At 34.4% G+C, this 21855-nt stretch overlaps 1 protein-coding gene across 1 annotated transcript; it reads right to left on the reverse strand.

Annotated features, from left to right (window-relative positions):
- Positions 1 to 17876: 17876 nt before the first annotated feature.
- On the reverse strand, positions 17877 to 19929 carry LOC138332764 (uncharacterized). Its single transcript, XM_069280732.1, has 5 exons — positions 19873 to 19929; positions 18957 to 19288; positions 18500 to 18535; positions 18266 to 18358; positions 17877 to 18014 (listed from the first exon to the last, which is right to left on the reverse strand). Exons 2-5 carry the CDS (start codon positions 19282 to 19284, stop codon positions 17998 to 18000), a joined length of 474 nt encoding a protein of 157 aa, XP_069136833.1. The 5' UTR covers positions 19285 to 19288; positions 19873 to 19929; the 3' UTR covers positions 17877 to 17997.
- Between the last annotated feature and the right edge of the window lie 1926 nt (positions 19930 to 21855).

The following is a 21855-nucleotide window of genomic DNA, read 5'->3' on the forward strand; positions in this document are numbered from 1 at the left end:
TTCGTCAGCGATGTAGCATCTTTTTAAGTTATTAAATGAAACCTTCGCCCTTTGCATGTATACATAGGAGTAGACATCATTGATATCGTTCACACATTTTGAATACCAGCTAACAGCCATTTTGTTCAAGGCTAAACTAAATTTATTGTGTTTGTCTGCCTAAAAACTGTCTTCGTTGACTTTATGGGACCTTGTCATCAATCCGCTTGACATTTCATTTAGTCTACAAATTGTTCTTTATCGCCACTATAAATATCTTTACCACCAAACAGTCCTTGAAAGAGTGAAGTTTGATAGACTTTCTAGTATATAGGTTTTATAGACCAAATATCTTAAATAGGACATACAAAACTGTAAAGTCGTCAAAATAGGGGAAAATGGGAAAACTAAATAACCGGTAAAAAGTCGCGTCAAAGCTTTGTAAATGGTAGTATAGAAGTATAACTGTTCGTGCACTATTTTACCAGCAAATTCCAATATTACTCCAATTACTCTCCAGTGAATCAGAAAATGGGACACCTACCAAATGCACTCATACAATGTAATAAATTTAATCATCTCCATAAACTACATCTAACAACAGAAAATACGCACAAGTGTATACTATAAGAAATCTTGCGGTGATTTTGAAGACTCGCTGAAATCTGGCTCTGGATCACTCATGCTTGTGTATCTTTGGTACAAGCCTAACACAGCAAAATATGTTGTCAATACGGAGAATATCTTTCACTGCATAACCACCCACAATTGCACAGCTGTACACGTTTGATACTTAGCACTACATAGTGATCAGTACATGTAGCTGATTAACAAGCCTTATATGTGTTATATCCACTGACTAATACAGACATGTTATCATCTGTACAGAGTGGAACAAAGCGTGATTACCTAGATTATTGATATTCAGTTATCTATTTGTCAATGAAGCACCATAAAATATATTTGTTGTCCTTCTGTGCTGTTTGATACTATAAACGGTAAAAGGTTACTGAAATTAAACCATTGCTAAAGGACAGTTCTAGGTCAGGCAACTTGAGATAAGATTACAATATTTTAGCTTCACAAAGCATTTAGACTTTCTGTCGGATATTGATTAATACATACTTTCGATTTGACACCGAAAGAAATTATTAACAAAATATACGCTGATAATAGGAAAGTGGCAACAAAACACACGTACACCTGATGATGGTCTAGTGTCGGTATCCAGTTAGAAGATGCAATAGACCTATCATCTCGACAAAGGATAAGAATGGACCTTATACATGTGGATATTTGTGGTATACTTACCTGACGAGGATCTGGATGGCTAGTAATGAATAACTTAAGAATACTTACCGGATAAGGCAAGTGAGTTCATTATTCAATAAAACGCCAGAAAAGGGGTTAGATGATTATGATCCTTATTCCATTGGAGCTTTTTGGTAGACTTACCTTGAGGGATCCGGGAGGGGCCATAATCCAATGACACACTGCGAACAGCGGGAAGTTTTGGCCGGGGGGTATTCATCCTCGCGAATCAACACTTTGCCGTGCGTGCTACAACACGTGTGTCAACATTAAAGCTGGGATCCTCACCAGCAAAAATGATACTTGAGTGCTTCGTTAGGTGTTTGATGTTGTCTATAATCCAAATCGTGTCTATAGTTGGGATGATCGCCCTGGGAGAGTGGACATGAATAATTAATGTTTGTGAGATGCCAGTGATATTTTTCTAGTCCTGTGTAGATTCCGGCTCCTTTTTAAGGTCCAGATATATCACGTGTTTATTAGCTTAGTATCTCAACACAACAAACATGCCCGTCTCACGGGTACGATGTCTGAAAAATGTCATCGAGTTGGCATCTAACACAACCGTTAGTCCATGACATTTAGAGCGAATGTTTATGTTCTCAGCTGGTCCATTTCAATACCCTGATCAGCACCGCTGAAATATGATCGTGTCAAATGAAAGCGATTCCACAGATTGTAGAACTATTTCAAAAGACCACTACTGCGATCGACCAGGAACAGCGAAGTACTGTCACCACGGAGGCAGGTACGAGAGCAGAATAGGCTAGCAGAACACAAGGTGACATCGCAAAGCTGGTATACCGCAAACGGTGTACCTGGGTTTGTGTGATTTATCATGTAAATAACTAATCTGAGTATCCTCACCAACCGTTCAAGAATCAACAAAGCATTAATGTAATGGCTTCACTCATCCTTTATAATTTATTGGTTAAACAACTTCCCAGTTATGCCTGCCTTTAGAAATTCAGATGCAGTACTATGTAGTACGAAGTCATATTGAATCTGTTCAACGACCTTTCTAGTTATTTTTTATGTTTGAGAGCATGATCAATGTAAAGATTGTTGTCACAAATTGATCTATGAAAATTATAACAAATAACCCGTAATTCATACATTGCCAATTCAGAATAGGCGTAAAATTGCACATTTTATCTGTAACATGTAAGGTTGATATAGCTTAAGGCGTCGCTACAGAGATGATTTAATTTTATTAGTTTATGTCTTATTATAACAGTCAGGGTCGTTTAAGGACTTGTCAGGTTTGTTGTTAGAAGAAAGCCGGTGTACCCGGTGAGAAAACCATCGACCAGCGGTCAGTACCTTGCAATTGCCCCAAATGGGATTCGAACTCGCATACCAGAAGTGGAGCGTTTGTGTTCATATGTCGGGACACCGTTACTACAGAGGAAAAATAATAATGTTATATTAATTGTTCTGAAATGACTCAATAATGGTCGCAATGCCATAACAGTTTTCCTGTAATGAATCTTTATATGAACACTATTATGATCTACTTCCGGGTTTGAGTAATCAGACATAACATTTTCCTGTCCTGTGTTCTCCAATCATCATGTCAAACATTTATTGACTAGTGCATATTTAAAAACTTATAAAACACATGATGAAATATTAAAAAGCTCGACAAAAATGATGCTATGACACAGGCTATATGCTGCATTACTTGACAGAAATAATGCTATGGTACCAGTTATATTCTATATCACTTCCAATACTACTGACAATCTTTCACAGACAGACTACACGCGTTAAGTTTGTATTCAAAATTCCTATTCTAGAACAGACAATTCCCTATGTTTTGATGGTTTTCAATGTTCTAGACGAAAGCCCCACTGTGGCATGGCGAGACATGGTATTACCGTTTGGCTTGACTTTACCATGTCGATTCCTCCAATGGAATATTTCTGACTAAACTGACCTGCATAACGTATCCATACAAACAACAATATGTACATTACTCCTATTGATTTCCCAGTGGTACCAACAGTGTGTTACTTTTATCCCAATAGTCCAGGATTGGCATGGCAGAGATGATGTAGTGGTGGATTACAAAGTTAACATGTTTATTGGCTATACTCAATAAAAATGAAAGCAATACTATAATGCATATGTTGGCACGAAAAATCTGGCAAATTAAAGGATAATCTCATTTCCATCAGCGTTCATTGCTTTAAAGGATGTCGTTACCCCGAAAAATAGAAATAAAACACAGCAAAAATATGGAATGAATCATTGTATATTAATTTCACGTGAATCCCAGTCAAATATAATGTATCATGAATAGGAAAAGAATCAGACAGTTGTGAGATCCTTTTCAATGTTGCGGTAATGTAGATGCTAATTGCTTTATGCCTTGCCTTGTTTACAGAACACTTGATAATCATTCATCTGTGACGCATGCATATAAATCTAGGCAGAAAATCAAGGATACTTGTGGGTCATGACGTTTAGTGACAGATTATGACAGGGTCACATTATCTTCATTCTTTCTCATAGAAATTATGAATTCTGTATTAAACAAAAATCAAATTCTGATAAATCCTGGCATCCATTCAGTATATGTTGGTAATGGATATACAGTGGAAGTATGGACACATTCATACTATGATCTCCGCTTCCAGTCATTTCTCTCCTTCAAAGTTTAGGGCAAATCAATATTATAATTTGTGCTTGCACCCGTTTTACCCCATCAAAGAAAAGGACACACTGATATTATAATCTCTGGTACCTCTCATTTCTTTCCTTCAAAGTAAAGGGCATATCAATATCATAATTTCTGCTTCTACCCGTTTGACCCCGTCAAAGAAAAGGACACACTGATATTATAATCTCTGCTTCCACTCTTTCCCCTCCGTCAAAGTATAGGACACACTGATATTATAATCTCTGCTTCCACTCATTTCACCCCGGCAAAGTGTATGGTACATATATATTCATCCTCGATACTCCAGGGGTTGCGATCACTGACGTTATATCAACCCCTGGACTATCTCATAGTAGAACAGAAGGCAGTCCAAAAGAAAAAATCTGAACCAATCACAGGCCTTCGAAGAATACAGAGAATGCGGCGCCCAACTTCAAAGACACGCACTCGACCATAGTATACTGTTATACCGCTGTTTTGATGTATTTTAAAGGAATAATTTTTTCTCGTTTTGTTGCCTTCAGTTTTACTATGAGATAGTCCAGGGGTGGATATAACATCAAATAGAGTATCTCTTGGAGTATCGAGGATGATCGATATTACAATTGTTGCTTCCACTCATTTCACTTCGTCACATGATGTCATATGGGTGGTTTAATACACGATGTGACCCTATAGTAATATATAAATTACGAGACCGAAAAGAATTTTGCTTGTTCCATCGTAATAGTGTTGACATGAGTTTGATAATCATCCCAAATAATTTATACAATACAACTTAAATCGTTTTTGTATTTTTTTTCTTTTACCGAATGAACTTTCTTTTATTACGTTCATGATGACATTCGAAGGACACGAGTAAAATACAAAGAACGATTTCCAATAACCATGCTTACATTAACCTTGGAAAACGTGTGCAATTGCAAGCTTCACCAAAACCTTTTTGTGACTCTTGGTGATCCCGTCAGTATCTTTGAATAATAAATAACATTTTGCGCATTTTCAATTGACATTGGGGACTTCTTAGGAAATATGGGTTGCCCTGAAAAGGCCGTTTGCGGTTTCAGTAAATATTCCTTAATATTGTTCGACCATTCTTTCTAGCATCTACCTTTCCCTTATCACAAACAATTTTACCAGGTTTTTTTTTTCAAAAAGCAAAGCAGAGTAAATCAGCTATCGTTCAGACTATTTCATTTTGACTGGTATCATTTGGAACCTGTTTGAAAAGAGAAATCTATATAAATTCTAACATTCTCATTCTAAAAGCATAAAATATCACAAAGACAAAAAAGAAATAATGATCGGTTAGAGAAGGAAGAAAAGAACCAATGAGAATTAATCTTAAAGAAAGAATAATCACTTACAAAGAATGCTAAAATGACGAATTAGCACTATAAATGATACCAGGTATTGTGCATTTCAATCTTACTTTAATGCTACAACATCCCTCATTTATATCTTTAATTTGTTTTTAAGTTTCTCCGAGGACAACGGCCTCTTTAACGAAGTTTAAGATTAACGTATGATGTTTTTGTTGTCATCCTTATTTTATGACAGTGTCGAACGTTTTTATCTGACGCCATTACTGTATAATGGTTGTTTTCAAAAGACACAACGACCCATGAGGAAGCGAGCATATTACAAATGTCAAAGTAATTCAAAATGCAAAAAACATTTCGAAGAATGAATGCTATAATGGTAAACAGAGTTATTTTAAAAAAAAACCCCATTACAAGTAGTATTTAAAATTAATATTTTTTTTACTCAAATCATTAGAGTAAGTGTACCATTTGACAGCCTCTACTTCATTATTGATTTATACCGTGACTGGATTCATGTACGATAAATGGTAAATGGCGAAAAAGACGAAAAGTACACTTACTCTAATAATTTGAGTAAAAATATTCATTTATATTTAAATAGATATATATATATATATTTATCACTGACCTAGATTTGTATCTGCTGATGCCATCGATGATGAGAGACGCTTATTCTTCCGAAACATACTGTACACGTTCTATTGCACTTTTTGAATGATGATGATAATAATCTGTTTCATAGTTTGGGTAAATATTCCTTAATATTGTTCGACCATTCTTTTTAGCATTTACCAATCCCTTATCACAAACAATTTTAACAGGTTTTTTTCAAAAGGCAAATCAGGGTGAATTAGCTATCGTTCAGACTATTTCATTTTGACTGGTATAATTTGGAACCTGTTTGAAAAGAGAAATCTATATAAATTCTAACATTCTCATTCTAAAAGCATAAAACATCACAAAGACAAAAAAGAAATAATGATCGGTTAGAGAAGGAAGAAAAGAACCAATGAGAATTAATCTTAAAGAAAGAATAATCACTTACAACAAAGAATGCTAAAATGACGCATTAACACTATAAATGATACCAGGTATTGTGCATTTCAATCTTACTTTAGTACTACAACATCCTTCGTTTATTTCACAGACGTGCAGTGATATGTCAGCGAGCAAACCCATCATTTAGGTAACTCAGAGTCAGATTTATGTTTCAATACACGCAGTGTATAAATCTGTCTCGCCTCTAAAAATAACAACATGACCGTTTCCAGCAAGTAGCTATTGTTGCTAAAGTATTTTGTTATGTAACCGTATTATTGGTAATAAATCAATAATAAGAACAGAATGTAATAGGAAAACACATTTTATAGTACATTGCACAGCTAGGAATAATTGTGAGATATCATAATTTTCATTTTAAAGTCACTACACCACCAACAGCTATAGGCGATACGTCTATCATTTTTCTATATTCTCACGATACATTGTAGTTTGTGTCCTTTTTGAGACAGACAGTATTAGACTGTAAAGTAACTATCTTTCGCATGCGATTTACTTTCGAGAATTTCACGATGCATGATAATCACGAAAGTTTATCTGCGCGAACTGATGTAAACATTTTGTTAAATTGATATGGATTTCCAATCAATATTCAAATCCGCGAATGTTAATCTTTGCGAACTTGTTGTGAAATGAAAATCGCGAAATTTAATAGCCGTGAAAATAAGCTGGTTGAGTTGTTATGCTTTTGCATTTAACCAAAATAAAAACCATGTAACAGTTATGTGTTCAAATCTTTAAAGAGATGATAATATACTAGTTACCAGCCTGCACTTCTCGGGAAAAGTTTGTGTTGTTTATACCTCTATCAGTAGTCAATATCTGTCACAAAAATCCGACAATTTGTTTTTAAGTTCCTCCGAGGACAACGGCCACTTTAACGAAGATTAAAGTTAACGTACAATCAATGTATGATGTTTTCCCATTTTTATGACAGTGACGAACGATTTTATCTGACGCCATTACTGTATAATGGTTGTTTTCAAAAGACACAATGAAGAATATAGCATATTACAAATGTCAAAGTAATTAAAAATGCAAAAAAACATTTCGAAGAATAAATGCAATAATTCTAAACAGAGTTATTTAAAAAACCCATTACAAGTAGTATTTAAAATGAACACTTTTTACTCAAATTATTAGAATAAGTGTACCATTTGACAGCCTCTACTTCATTATCGATTTATACCGTGACTTCATTCATGTACGATAAATGGTAAATGGCGATATAAACGAAAAGTACACTTACTCTAATAATTTGAGTAAAATATTCATGTATATTTATATAAATAAATATATATAAATATATTCATCACTGACCTAGATTTGTATCTGCTGATGCCATCGATGATGAGAGACGCTTATTCTTCCGAAACATACTGTACACGTTCTATTGCACTTTTAGAATAATGATGATAATAATCTGTTTCATAGTTTGATATCATGTACCATACCATTATTTAATTGCCCTTGCCATTTCAGTATGGTTTTGTAATACACTTTTCTTTATTGTAATTACTTATAAGTGGTGTAAGTGGTGTACTATTACACCACGATCTTCAGCTGAATTTATGATTACAGATTATAACTCGAAATATAATTTCTTTTGTATTAAATATTTACAAAATTGTTTACCCTAAAATAAAAGTATTTCAAGATTACACTGAATCGATAACCTTATCATCCACTTACTCGTCCAGGTCGATGTCAGCACATTCCAAATCTAAAGTTACATAAATAGTACAACAAATATCAGGAAGTTTCCTTGTACGAAAGACAAACATCCTGGCAGGTTAGTTACCAGAACAATCAATAAAAAAAATCTCTCTAATGGAGCATTTCACAATACAGGAGCTTCATTCTGAGATGAGCATAATTAAGTTTGCGACACGCACAACACCATTTGTTATAGACTTTTCTCAGATAATAAAAGTATTCTAAAAGCAACATCGAGGTACTATGAAAAGAGGCAAATGTTAACTTAAAAGTTGATTGTACAGTTTTCATTTTTTTTCCTTATTTTTGTTGTTTTTGTGTGTTTTGTTTTACTATATAATTATCGGTTATCGCGGTGGCCGAGTGTAAGAAAATGTCTCGACATATTTCCAAAAGCCCATAACCGAGTCCGAATCCCAAATGGGACATTTGTCCGGTACTGACCTCTGTTCGGTGGTTTTCCTCCGGGTACTCATACTTCCATCCAACTGTTACGTCCTTAAATTATCATAGCTGTTAATAGGGCGATAAACATAACGTACCCAATCATCGTTAACTATTAGATTAATTACTTTTTTCCCGGATTACGGTTTCCAGTTCCAGTCACGGCGTGAGTGTTGGATATATCATCTAAACACAACACGTAATCATTCCTGGAAATTATTGCGGATCAATACGGAAACGACATACTGTCAGGATAGCTTTCTATTTATTTGGGACTTGTCAAGGTCGTTAGCTACACGTGATGTTCTCAACAAAGTGTCAGTCATTTATCTACCCCATAGATAGAGTTTTATTCACACGTTTCCAGCTATAATAGCATCATATAGTGTGAATAGTAGAAACACAATCCTTTCATACACATCCATATTATGATGTTTCTGGTATTCCACGCATGTATACCTACTGAAATCTTATAATATAAATTGCAAACCTAATTTCTTATATTCCTCTTAACACTGACTTAAAACATATCTGTATGTTTTTATATTAAGGATGGCATGGCTATCCATACAGATCTGTTTTGAGTATTACATTCTGTTCAGGGAGACTGGAGAAAAAAGTGAACAGGTATAGAAACATAAAATTCTCATCAATCTTTTTTTGGGTCGACACCGGTTGTGTCTGATTTTGTCATCCTGCATTACCCCCTGTTGTGGCAAGCATCAATCCTTTTTACAAATATTTACATAATGTGTTTTATTACTTACTTCTTAAGTCAAAATGATAAAAAATAGAAGGAAAACAAGATGACAAATATTTTTTTTTCGAAATAAAATAATGATATTGTTTTTAACGATTTTGGTTTTCATATTATCAGTTCTGTTTGTTTCAAATATGACGTATACCTATTTTGCGTAATGTGTATTTTTTATGTGTTTGACTGTAACAATAGTGTCAAATAGATAATTTATATGACTATTGTTATAAAATCAACACTGGATGGTTTATTATGTATGCTGCTGCAAGCATATATGTATGACATTCTTTCAAACAATTTCATGAAATGTTCTCAGCAATCTAAATGCCAAAAATATTTAAATGAAATCGTAGAAATGATAAACAATTTTTTTAATACATGCAGTTGCAATTATATTTTGATCAATTAAAATCAGTTATACACACAACAATATTCTATATGTAGAGAAAATATGACAAATGAACATCTATACTTCTTAGTACAAATTACGTTGAAATCTAGTGCACGACAAAATTAACACGCATTAATCAGGACACATTATTCTGGCGGACAGAGGAAGGTTAAAACCTTGGGCAGACAGTTCGCAGACTACACTGGCAAGTCTGACTGAAAAAAAAACACCAAGAGAATAAGAAATGATAATAATAATTCCCGCAAGACTTTACTTCTAATTATAACAGATATCCTAATGGGGAATAAAGACGATTATATGAGGTGGGGTACCAAACATCACACGTCTGCAAGGTTCTGCAAGCGCACAGAGGATCGAGATGTCACTTAGTGTGGTACATCCCCATGGGAAGGCGTAATAATATAATGTAATCTCGGTATCACACTGGAGGACATTATAATGTAAAATTGCACGGGTATGACAATAGTAATTTTTCCGATTACTTCAGTCTATAGCTGGTCTAGGTTGGAGATGCTATCAACAGGCTTCCTGATAAGATAATATCAGCACATTTGAAAGAAAAAATATGCAAATATAAATGACATTTTTTCTGCTTCCCCAGATATCTGCGATATAGTTTGTTTTGTATAAAGAAAAAAAACAAAAACAAGTGAGTATACTGAGGGAGTCGATTTATTATTGTGGAAATTCTCTAGAAGGATAGAAATGTTCCCTAGACTGAACGAAGCTATTGTCGATTAGAAATTCAATCACAGTTCATCCTTTGGGTAGGGAACTTTATCACACATTCCCTAACTTTGGAGTGATATTCCATTCAAGTACTTTTCTGGTAACTAGTATAAACGCCATTTGCATATACTCTTATTGTTTTAAATAGAGATAAAGATTGGTATGGTCGCCAATGGTGTATTTTTTCTGCGTACGACTAGTTTTGCGGTTAATACAGTTGTTTTTCCCGTCTAAAGCACAGCAAAAGACTTCTGCTTTTGAAGAGATTATCTCACTACCATCACAATGTGATCTATACCATTGGATAATTGACTGATTTCCGGAGTATTTCCCATCAGAGACTCAATGACGTTCATCATCACAGTGTATTACAGTTATATTTTATTCCGGGCTCATCACATGACCCGTACGAGATTTATAACGAGATTTATAATCTTGGTATTGGTTTATAAATCAGGAAGGCACCGACTAATCTAAAACTGATTTATTGCCATACAAATCATCGAGGTCATAGAGGTTTGGTGATTTCTCCAAGTTGTCGTTCATAAGAACCGATACTGCTGTATGTGTTTTTATCTGACCGATATCCAAGTGCTATTGCAATCAATGTTTTAAAAAGTTTTATTTCCTTAGTTTAGGTAATTGTTTTCCTGGATTTAAACACAAATGGTGGATTTGCTCAAGTTTCGATGGCGAAATCACCAAAGATATCCACAGACAACGGTCACTTGGGTTCGGAGGTTAACAGAATCGGAAGGGTTAGTGGTAACGTGACGCTACCCAAATTGGTACACTTTTTGAAGATAATTGTTAAATTTTTCTAACTTGTGCTTGAATTAAGATTTTCTCTTAATTTTCAATAACTCGATGCCTAAAGTTTTAATTTCATGATTTGTTTACTTAACAGCAGTGCATAGAGAGCTTTGAAGCATCCCCGGCTGTGTTTCAGCAGGTTCGAGTACCCAAAATTGTACACCTCATAAATAGGGATAATGAGCAACAGAAAAGCTAAAAAACATATGAAAATTGTCACAGTTACTATTCAGCACCTTAATTTCTGTTCAGGACAATAATTGGTAGTTTAGAGTGTTATCTGAAAATTCAACTTCATATATATTAAAAGTCTACCATTTTGGGTAACGTACCAATTTGGCTAGCGTCACTTTAGAATTTCAGACAACTCATGGCTCTACATGTTACATGTGTTTAATTGCTACAATGTAACCAGAAGGGTAAAGTAAGGTTTTCGCTGGCAGTAGATCTCACAAAGAGTTATATTGCTAAAATAGTTACAACTATGTCAGGTAAAACACACTGGATCAACCAAAGAGGACAATTACAACTACTAACACAAATATAGCATATTTTGAAGTATCACTAAAGAAGGAAATTACAACTGTATTCGTTTTTATCATCTTTTTAAACCGTAAATTGTCATGACATTTTATCGTTACCATGGTTACCTTACTAATCTATTTTCTTATTCTTCTTTTATTACCACGACACACAGAAAAAAGAAGAAATTAAGGAAACAAACGAAGCACATTAATTCATAATTTTCCGAATTAAAGACTAAAACAATACAATTATGTTGGTTGTTTAATTGACGAGTTGTGCTCGTTTTCATATTATGTAAATAAGGACGGTTTCAAATGTCTCTTAATAACAGCATCGTAATCTTAACAGGATCTTTATTGGTTTTTACGAAGGTGTAATTTCTTTGAATTATTATTTGAACTAATAAAAGTACTGGTATCACAAATTCGAGTTGAAGGGCTAACCTGCATACTTCCTATAAAAGGACGTGTACGGTTTTGGAAATGAATGAAACCAGAGCATCCATCAATCCATTCATCTAGAGTATTGAAAATGTCTCATCCGAAGGTAATGTGTTAGTACACTCAATCACTAAAGGCAGCGGTTCCTCATTGTAAAATTGAATGCAGTTCAGGACAAAAAAAAAAAAAACTCTGACCAAACACAGGACTGCAGAAACCATCCTTTGAAGATAACGACGCCAAACTTCAAAGCCTCACAGACATTTAAAAAACACATAAGGTACTCTGAATGTTATTTGATGCACATGTAACCCAGATCCAATGCAGAAGATAACCACTTCATATCAAAATCCAAGCTTTTCATATTCATGTATCAAGTTTTCATTTTCTATCGATAAGTTGTTCACGTTTTAGGATTTAGCTGCCATTATTATGCACTATTGGTCAGTGCCTAGGGTGAAGAAAAAGTTGTATTGTGTAATGAAAAAGAAATTCATGTGTGAACTTTGTTCACTCAAACTCTGTTTGTTAAGTTTACATTTCTTTGATTTCACTGAGATATGTTAACCAAGCTACATCCAACGCGAGTGCTTCTTATGTGTGCAGCTCAGGCTTTTAATTGGACGGAGACATTGATTGATTTGAGTCTGAGGCCAAGGGACCATAAAACCCATGACAACCTGCACTTTCAAAGAATTATGTGAAACGAGAATAATGAAGAGAAATAGTCGTGAGGGGAAACGTTTAATTGCTAGGCATCAAACCAGCGGAAATATCGTCTGGGGAGAGAGAGAGTGGATATGATAGTGATCACACGGGGAAAGCTGACATTTACCTGGTGGGCACGTGCGTCGGTGTTAAGTCGGTGAATTAAGAAATAAACAAGAAATTTCAAACCATTGCATCTTTTCTTGCAAAGAATTCTGAATACGCTACACTCGGTGCGCAACATCTTTTGTATAACATGAGACAGGCGTTTTATGTACTTTGATGTCCACCTACAGAGATCGGTTGATCGACTTACGATACACTGTATTGGCTTTCAAGTTGGGTGTCGTTTTTTCATAATCTTTAAACGAAATCTATTAAGTAATCAAAGCCCTGTGTTTGGCTTGTATTTCTCTCCTTCTGAATTGCATTCAGTTTTGCTATGACATAGTTCAGGTGAGGTCATAACGACAGAGATAGAAGCCCCTGGACTATCGAGGATGACGTTACAATGACTTCTTGGCTATCAAAAATGACTATCATGAGTTTAGATGGGTTAAGCTATCAAATATCACTAGCTCAAACGAATGTTCGGCTAGCACCATGCCACATGATCACTGACATTGTCAAATGTGAAACAATGGTTGCATGTATATTTTCAATCGATCGCTTGCATTTGTATGCATTACTGATATTGTTACGGTTGAACAAACTTGAAATGCTGATTGAAAAGTATTCTTTTCTCCCATGAAAATTTCATGCTATTTTTAATGGTGGGAAATGTTTCGAATGATAAAAAAACATCAGCTGAGGAATTTTAATCAGTTAGCACGTCTGTAGCGTTAATGAAGATAAGTTTGTTCTTTTTATAAACTGAATTAAAGCAATTTGAAAAGTGTTTCCCTCAGCGAGCATGATGTATCTTCAACATCTAGCACCAAGCAGCAGACTGACGTTAATGACGTCGGCTTGGATTTCATGTGTTACAATCTAGGTCGTATCTGATTCAATGTCATTATTGTGGTATCAGAAATGTCCTTTTTAGCAGGAGCGTGACAAATAATATTCTAAAGGGCGTTAATTTTAAATTTCCAATATGTGTTTCTTGCTAGCGATACAACTTTACTGATGTAATGGTTTTTAGCTCTAAATGTACTCGCTTCTAATGGTTTTAGCGTGCATATGAAGTATAATCCATTGGGGATAAAAGGGAGACAAGGTACATTGCATCTTCGAAGGTTACTGAATGATTTTAGTTCACCATTAAAACGATCATAAAACGAGGATTTTGTTCCATTTTGTCAAAATTTTCTGATTTCCCTGTAGATTAAATGTAAACAGGGACTACATTGGCCTCCTTCTTTCATAATTTTATATAACATATTTTCATGCGTCACGAGCGGGCAATGTCGACAAATTAATCAACATTTTACCGTTTTTTATTTAAAAACCAAAAGAAATTAATAAAAAAGTAAGATGTTATCAATAGAAACATCAACTTTGATTTACAATATTTCTATTAGATCATTTGAAATCTGAAATTCAAATCATCAAATGGTGATTGTTGTGGATCGTCAAGAATCGGACGCCTATAATTGTACTATCTATGTTAATACACACTAAAATGAGATAGAATTGAACTGAAATTGAAAGTTCAAGTAATCATAAATCTCACGACAAACATGCGTTTCTTATTGACACATTTGTATTCATGTCAGGCGACATTCATTTCACAGCGTCAGCCATTTGATCTCAGGACGTGCCAGGTTGCGTTAGACGAACACCTGATGAGCTGTGTCAGAGTGTTAGACACCTCAACTCTGCGTCCAGATATGACCAGCTTTCTGACGCCAAGCACCGATGACATTGCTACCCTTTAAAAGCATGACTCATAAAATGCTACGATTGTATGTTAATAGCAATTTAGGATTACACTCGGTATCATACAATCATGTAGCGGTGGTGTACAGGTCTGTTTATTCTCCATAAAGAGTCAATGATGGTATTGGGTAAAATACGTACGTAAATGGTATATAGTTTATCATACGAGAAATATGTTTTTTTTTTAATTATTATTTTAGATAATCCTTGGATTCTTTTAATTTATTAATATCAAAAAGAAAACGTTTCGATTACAGTAAAACACGTTTATAACCAACACGATTCCAACATATATATGGATATGAGCAGAAAGACTCAATGTAATGAAATAATTGAACAGAATATACGACATTTCTTATACAGGTGTAAAACGGAATATGTTTATAACGGAGTAATTTCCTTGGATCCAAGGGATTCGTTATAACTGTGTTTTACGATATATACCAGTTTTAGTCCTGGAAAAACCCATGTATTTTGATATCATCGAATAATTGTATATGTATTTTCTGACCTAAGCTCTACTTAAATTTACACTGTCGTGTCGAGAGGTGAGACAATGGTTCTACAGTGATAGGACTTACCTGTATCGTATACCTGTCGTGTCGAGGGGTAAGGCAATGGTTCTTCAGTGATAGGACTTACCTGTATCGTACACCTGTGGTGTCGAGGGGTAAGACAATGGTTCTACAGTGATAGGACTTACCTGTATCGTATACCTGTCGTGTCGAGGGGTAAGACAATGGTTCTGCTGTGATATGACTTACCTGTATCGTATACCTGTCGGGTCGAGGTGTAAGATAATGGTTCTGCTGTGATAGGACTTACCTGTATCGTACACCTGTTGTGCCAAGGGGTAAGACAATGGTTCTACTGTGATAGGACTTACCTGTATCGTATACCTGTTGTGTCGAGGGGTAAGATAATGGTTCTGCTGTGATAGGACTTACCTGTATGGTACACATGTAGTGTCGAGGGGTAAGACAATGGTTCTACAGTGATAGGACTTACCTGTATCGTACACCTGTTGTGCCAAGGGGTAAGACAATGGTCCTGCTGTGATAGGACTTACCTGTATCGTACACCTGTTGGAAGCCCCTCCGTCTGTGCGTGAAGCAGTCCATTCTGTCGGACAGATCCCTAACGAAGCCCTCCCCGTAACACTGACGACAGAAAAGTAGCCCCATAATGGTAACCCTATCGATCATCTACACTTCACACATAATGAATCTATGCTCGAAATTTTCTTCAGACATTTAAATCAAGTAAGTTCAGGGCTCGAGTGATCACAAGGGATGACAATCAATCTCATCCTTACTCCCTTATGTGAGATTTTCCATCAAGTCCTATTATTTTTGTCTCACTAAACAATCTGATTCAATGCTAATCGACAACAATCACGGTTTTTTTGGCCCATATTTTCCTGAGAATCTTTCGGCCATCATTCACTCGATGGAATCATAAACATAACAATGCGATAGGTCTAAGTACAAACGGTTTATAGTTCAGTGTTTTGGTAAATGATGGTAAAATAACATGCGTGCCTTATAAGTAACAGGTCAAATGTGACTTTGAGGTTTGTTAACATTATCAAAAACCTTAACACCTTGAACAATCGTATAATTAAAGTGATATGTTAAACCATAAGTTAGTGTTATTTAAACTGATTAGAAGAACTATGTGGAATTGTTTGCTTTCGTCTATTATTTTCCTTCAATATTAACACCAATCATTCATAATTAAATGAACAATTGATTTTGTTGATTGCTTTCACACTGAACGCAGAGATGACGTTTTGTGAACGGGTCACCTTTACTTTGCTTCGTTCTTACCAAAGAGTATATTGACCATGTTTACAAATCTCTCAGCAATTGTGTAACATATGTCGACAAAAGTTTGAAACTTAACCCAGACTTGACCTAGTTTTGTGCAGCAGACATGGTAAATGCCCTAGAGATGGCATACTCTTCCGGAACACTAAGTTCGTTCTCATTAAACTAGTCTCGTATCTTATCTTTATCCATTACTGATGAATCTAGTGTTCTATTGTTTATTCGTTATCGAGTCCCCATTCGCGATTTAAAGCCAGCAGTATTTGACCTACTTTAATACAGACAATTGAATGACAAACCACAGGCTGTATTGTTATCTGACACAGTCCGGCAAACGACATACTGACATGACATTACTCAATTTCATTATGATCAAACATAGATGAACTAGTATAATTGTATTGAGTGACTATTGGTGACATGCATCAAAGCCGAGAACATACATCAATCTGTTTCCCCTGATAAAGTTATGTTTTGTTTTTACTTTTACTTATCTCCTACTTTACACATTTGAATTAATACATACCATGGAAAGCAATTTTACAAATCATATGGTGATAGAAAGACGTGTTTAGTCTAAAACAAATAAAAAATGTTTGCCGTCAGCTATACACCCTTGTTTATAACAAAATAAACATGATTATGGTTCGCATGCGACTTGCTCTTGCTAAAGAATTCTTTTTTTTTCATGATTTCGACCATAAAACTTCTCCAAAGTCTTCATCATTCGATATTCTATCAGATTGTATTTGATACATTGAGTGTTCTCTTTAATGACTAACTTTTATGATGTTTGGCGTGTTTCCTATATGAAATCTTCAATCTAGCATTTGTAATATTATATCATGCTTCATCCTTTGAATTTTTCTAAATCTAATAAATTTAAAAAAAAAGTTGTATTTAAGCATTGAAGTCACTATTTTTTAATTTCATCCGAGTATGAAAGAAATTTTGTTTGCAAACTGTGTGAATCCGCGTAGCGGATTCTTACAAAAGTTTGCAAACAAAATTTATTTCATACCCCGATGAAATTAAAAAATAGTGACTTCAATGCTTATAATTAATTTTCCAGACTACTTTATAAAATGAAATACGTTTACACGTACGATTCCATTGATTTTTTCCAAGGGATTATTTTTTCCAAATCAATACGCAACGTCAATGTTTTTATTGTGACGTCACGATAACGTCGGGTTTCCGCGCCATTCTCGGGGTTTTTTTCATCGTGAAATGAAAAAAAATGAATAGGCCAATCAGAAAGCCAGAAACGAAGAGAAAATTAATTATATCAATTTAAACTTTATTTTCAGAAGTGTATAAATATATCACAAATATATATTCAGACAATAAATGGATTTTTCGAATGGATGTAGCTATGGAGATCACACCATGAACCTCGCCTTGTTAGTATAGCACTCGTTCTGAAATTACAAAAGACAAACGGCATTTACATGGATGTCATGGATCGATATAACAGACAGGTACACAGGTACAGGTGTTAAAGAAAAAAGGTTCTGAATGTGTATACACTTTCCGTCCTGCAATAATGATATCATTGATCATATAAAATCAGTTTATTTCTGGAACTAATGCTATATATGTAAACGATAGAATTATATATTTCTTTAACCACCCTAGAAAGGAGGCGATTAAAACACAAATATGTACTTACGTCTATATACGTGTGGTGTGGGATTTGTGTTTTTGGGGTATCTGGAATATACATCCGGGTACCTGGGGTAGATATCTGGGTAACGTCCGTAAGCTGTAACAAATTATGGTAATATTAATCTAAACTATAGCCGGCCTGTTTACTCGCAAAATATTTAAAAGGCACATTGTTGAATGATGGTAACTATAATAATCAAATCGTATGAGAATATATTTTGATTAATAATCAACTTACTATTTCTAGCATAATCTCCAGTAGAACGTCTGTAACCTATTAAAAGGAAGTCGAATTCATATATTGTCAGTAAATATAATAACAATAAAATAAATTACATGATTGTCAACAACACAAACGCAAAATATTAACTAATAGCAAAATGATACACTACAAATTAGACTACAACTTGTCTTCCTGCTATAGTATGCTTTAATGTATGTATGGAATGAAATTTGCTTTTATTATTAAACGAAGGTATTAAACCGTTTAGATTTAATACGAAATACCGAATAGATAACATTAGCATATGATTAAACTATATGTTCGTCAAATTGAAAAAGTTCATTTTTTGTCGATCATATATATACTTATTTAAAATAACTACGATATGAAAAGAGATGTTATGAATGATGTCTAGATTTAATTTAAAAAAATACCTATCTTAGAGATAGAGTATTGAAAAAATCCAACTCACGTCTGCCGGTGTGTGTGCTCTGATGAGTTGGGTACATCACGGTGTCATGGTGTCCAAGCACACGAGACAGTCCTGATCCGACATAGGCATTCCCAACCTGTTCCACACCAAGGAAACCATTCCTCACCAATCCAGAGTGGACGGAACCATCAAAGCTATTTCTGACCAGTCCTGAGTGTCCGGAGACCAGATGTCCATTCCTGATGGTCCCATGGGGGTACCTATTCCAGTCGTCATCATGGGTAGGATAGGTTGGGCGGCGGTAGGTCGAGGCCAAGGTCACACCGACACAAACCGTGACAATGACTGCTAAGGTTACACCGTTCATTGTCCTAGCAAAGAAAAATGGATTGATGTTAAATAAAAAGTTAACGTTTTCCCAAAGTATCTTCCATGTGTTTCAATTACAAAGTGTTTAGGATGCATGTTATGGTGACAGAACAAACATTTACAACATATCATCAAGGGCCAGATTTGAATCGACTGAAAGTAGACCATCTGAAACCATAAGGTAAAAAACTCAAATAGTCGTGCAGTCACAGGGTTGTTTATTTAAATAAAGAATGTCAATTTAGATATTAAAATATAAATTGAAAAAAAAATTACAATAGGAAAACAAACCGGAAAAGCTCTATGATGTTCTTATAAAATTCAAAAATGCTTGCAATAGTTTGAAAAATTCCTTTAATAAGTTTATACTTTATTATTTTTATCATCATAATTGAGTAAATTCTTAATAAAACGTACATCCCTTCAGGATATGTCAAATAAGTGGGTGACTTTAAAAACTAAATGCTATGTAAAAGTAGTATTCAAGACAGCATCATAAATACAGCATGAATATTTGGTTATAGGTATGAGATTTCGCAGCTATTAAGTGTTAAATATCTTTAATAGGAGATTAATTTTTACATACCTTGTTTGTTGTTTTCAGGCTGTTCACTGAAAATAAACTGAACGTTTCAGTTGCTCCAGCCATATTTATAGACAGATCTAGATACATTGACCAGGAAGAGGAAAGAATTTCTACAATAGTGAACTAATGGACCATGCATTGTTTGAACTTTCCCATCACCACAATATTACTCAAGGCTCGGTATACCACTGATTGTATAATATTAATCACAGTCCTACCTGTATGACCTGACATAAATCAGTTGACCTAATTACGATGTTACTGTATAAGACTGGTGTAGGCGGTTTACACTGCTTCAATGATGGCTCAGGTATTGTTTATAGGATTTTCTTTTGCGTTGTCTTGTCAAATAGATACGTCATATTGTTCTCAAATTGGCCTTGTTACTGCCCTCGTTAAGGTCATTTTAAAACCACAAATACGGTACTGTATTCCCGTGAGTACCGATATCGATGATTAATAACGTCGCAAATTACATTTAATGATGAGGTAAATATATTAGAATGATGTCCAAACATATAAGAAATAAATATCCGATGCTATTTTTCTTTCATGTGTGCGGAACATTCTTATAATGTAGTCAAGTATTAAAATAAAAGCATTTAGAAAAGCTATCTCAGCTACTAGATTTGATAAAAAGGTTTAAAGATGCTCCACCACCGACAGAGCATAAATGGTATCCATCATTTGAGCAATAATCGGTGTTTAATCGTGTGTACATATGTCTAATTAACACAGAAAGTAATTCAAAATAATTTCTTTTGCTTTCGGGGCATGCGCAATCAGTACTGCATTCCATATAGGACATAGTGCCACGGAATTTTTCGGGGTGCAATTAATTATTTTTCGTATTTTTATCTTGAAGTAAAATTTGAAGGTCAAACTTTTCAATGGTGTTAATGGTGTAAAGTGAGTAACTTTTGTAACTGAAGAAAAATACTAAATCGTCTGCTCCTGGTTTTGATAGAGAAAAATTACCATTTGTCAGCGGTGGAGCATCTTTAAACATACAGTTTTTCTTTTCTCGGATTGCGTGCGCTTGATTGTGAATTATTGTGAATCAAAGATAGCTTGATGATACTACACGTGTGAATCTACCCATTGTTTTGACCATATATATGAGAAACTGAAGCAATATTTTCCAAATTGTTTGTTTTATCAGTATGAATGTTTGCATAACAAACAAAACCAGTGCTGTCTTGAATAAATAATAGTAACACACAGTCAACACATTCTATTTGTTCAGAATAGCAGTATACTTATGTTATTTCTAACCCCGATTTTTTAAGATAAAGATCAAAATACCAGGTTTGGCTAATGCTTTCTTAAATTTTGAAGATTAAAACAAAATCCGGTACGACATTTGGATGTCTGTGTTTCCTGATATTTTAGACATGACAGGTACATTTAATACACTATTTTACTGACTGGATATCAGCTCATTCGCAAAGATAACTCTTCTGATTAAGAGGAAGATAAAACGTATTAAATCCCTGTATGCTTCAAGTTAAAAAAACTGTCAATAATATTAGGCTTTATAAAAACCACTAAAATGTATCAATAATCAATAATATAAAAATGTTATAATCTAAACTCCATATTCATTAAACCTTTCCAAGTTTGAAATAAGAACCCAAATAAAATATGAAAGCATAATACTGCGTAAATAATTTCACTCAGTCATTTGAAATGTTTTCAACACGACTGACAATAAAATCATTCTAATACACATGGCATTACTTTTTTTAATGATGCCTTTGGTTTGGAATTACATATTTAGAACTTAAAGATGCTCCACCGCTGACAAATAGTATTTTTTCACTATAAAAAACGAGAGCAGACGATTTAGTATTTTTCTTCAGTTAAAAGTTACTTACTTAACACCATTACCAACATTGAGAAGTTTCAGCTTATAATTTTACTTCAAGTTAAAAATATGAAAAATAATTAATTGCATCCCGAAAAAATTCCATGGCACTATAT

This window comes from Argopecten irradians, chromosome 10 (genome assembly GCF_041381155.1).
Source record: "Argopecten irradians isolate NY chromosome 10, Ai_NY, whole genome shotgun sequence".
Lineage (NCBI taxonomy): Eukaryota > Metazoa > Mollusca > Bivalvia > Pectinida > Pectinidae > Argopecten > Argopecten irradians.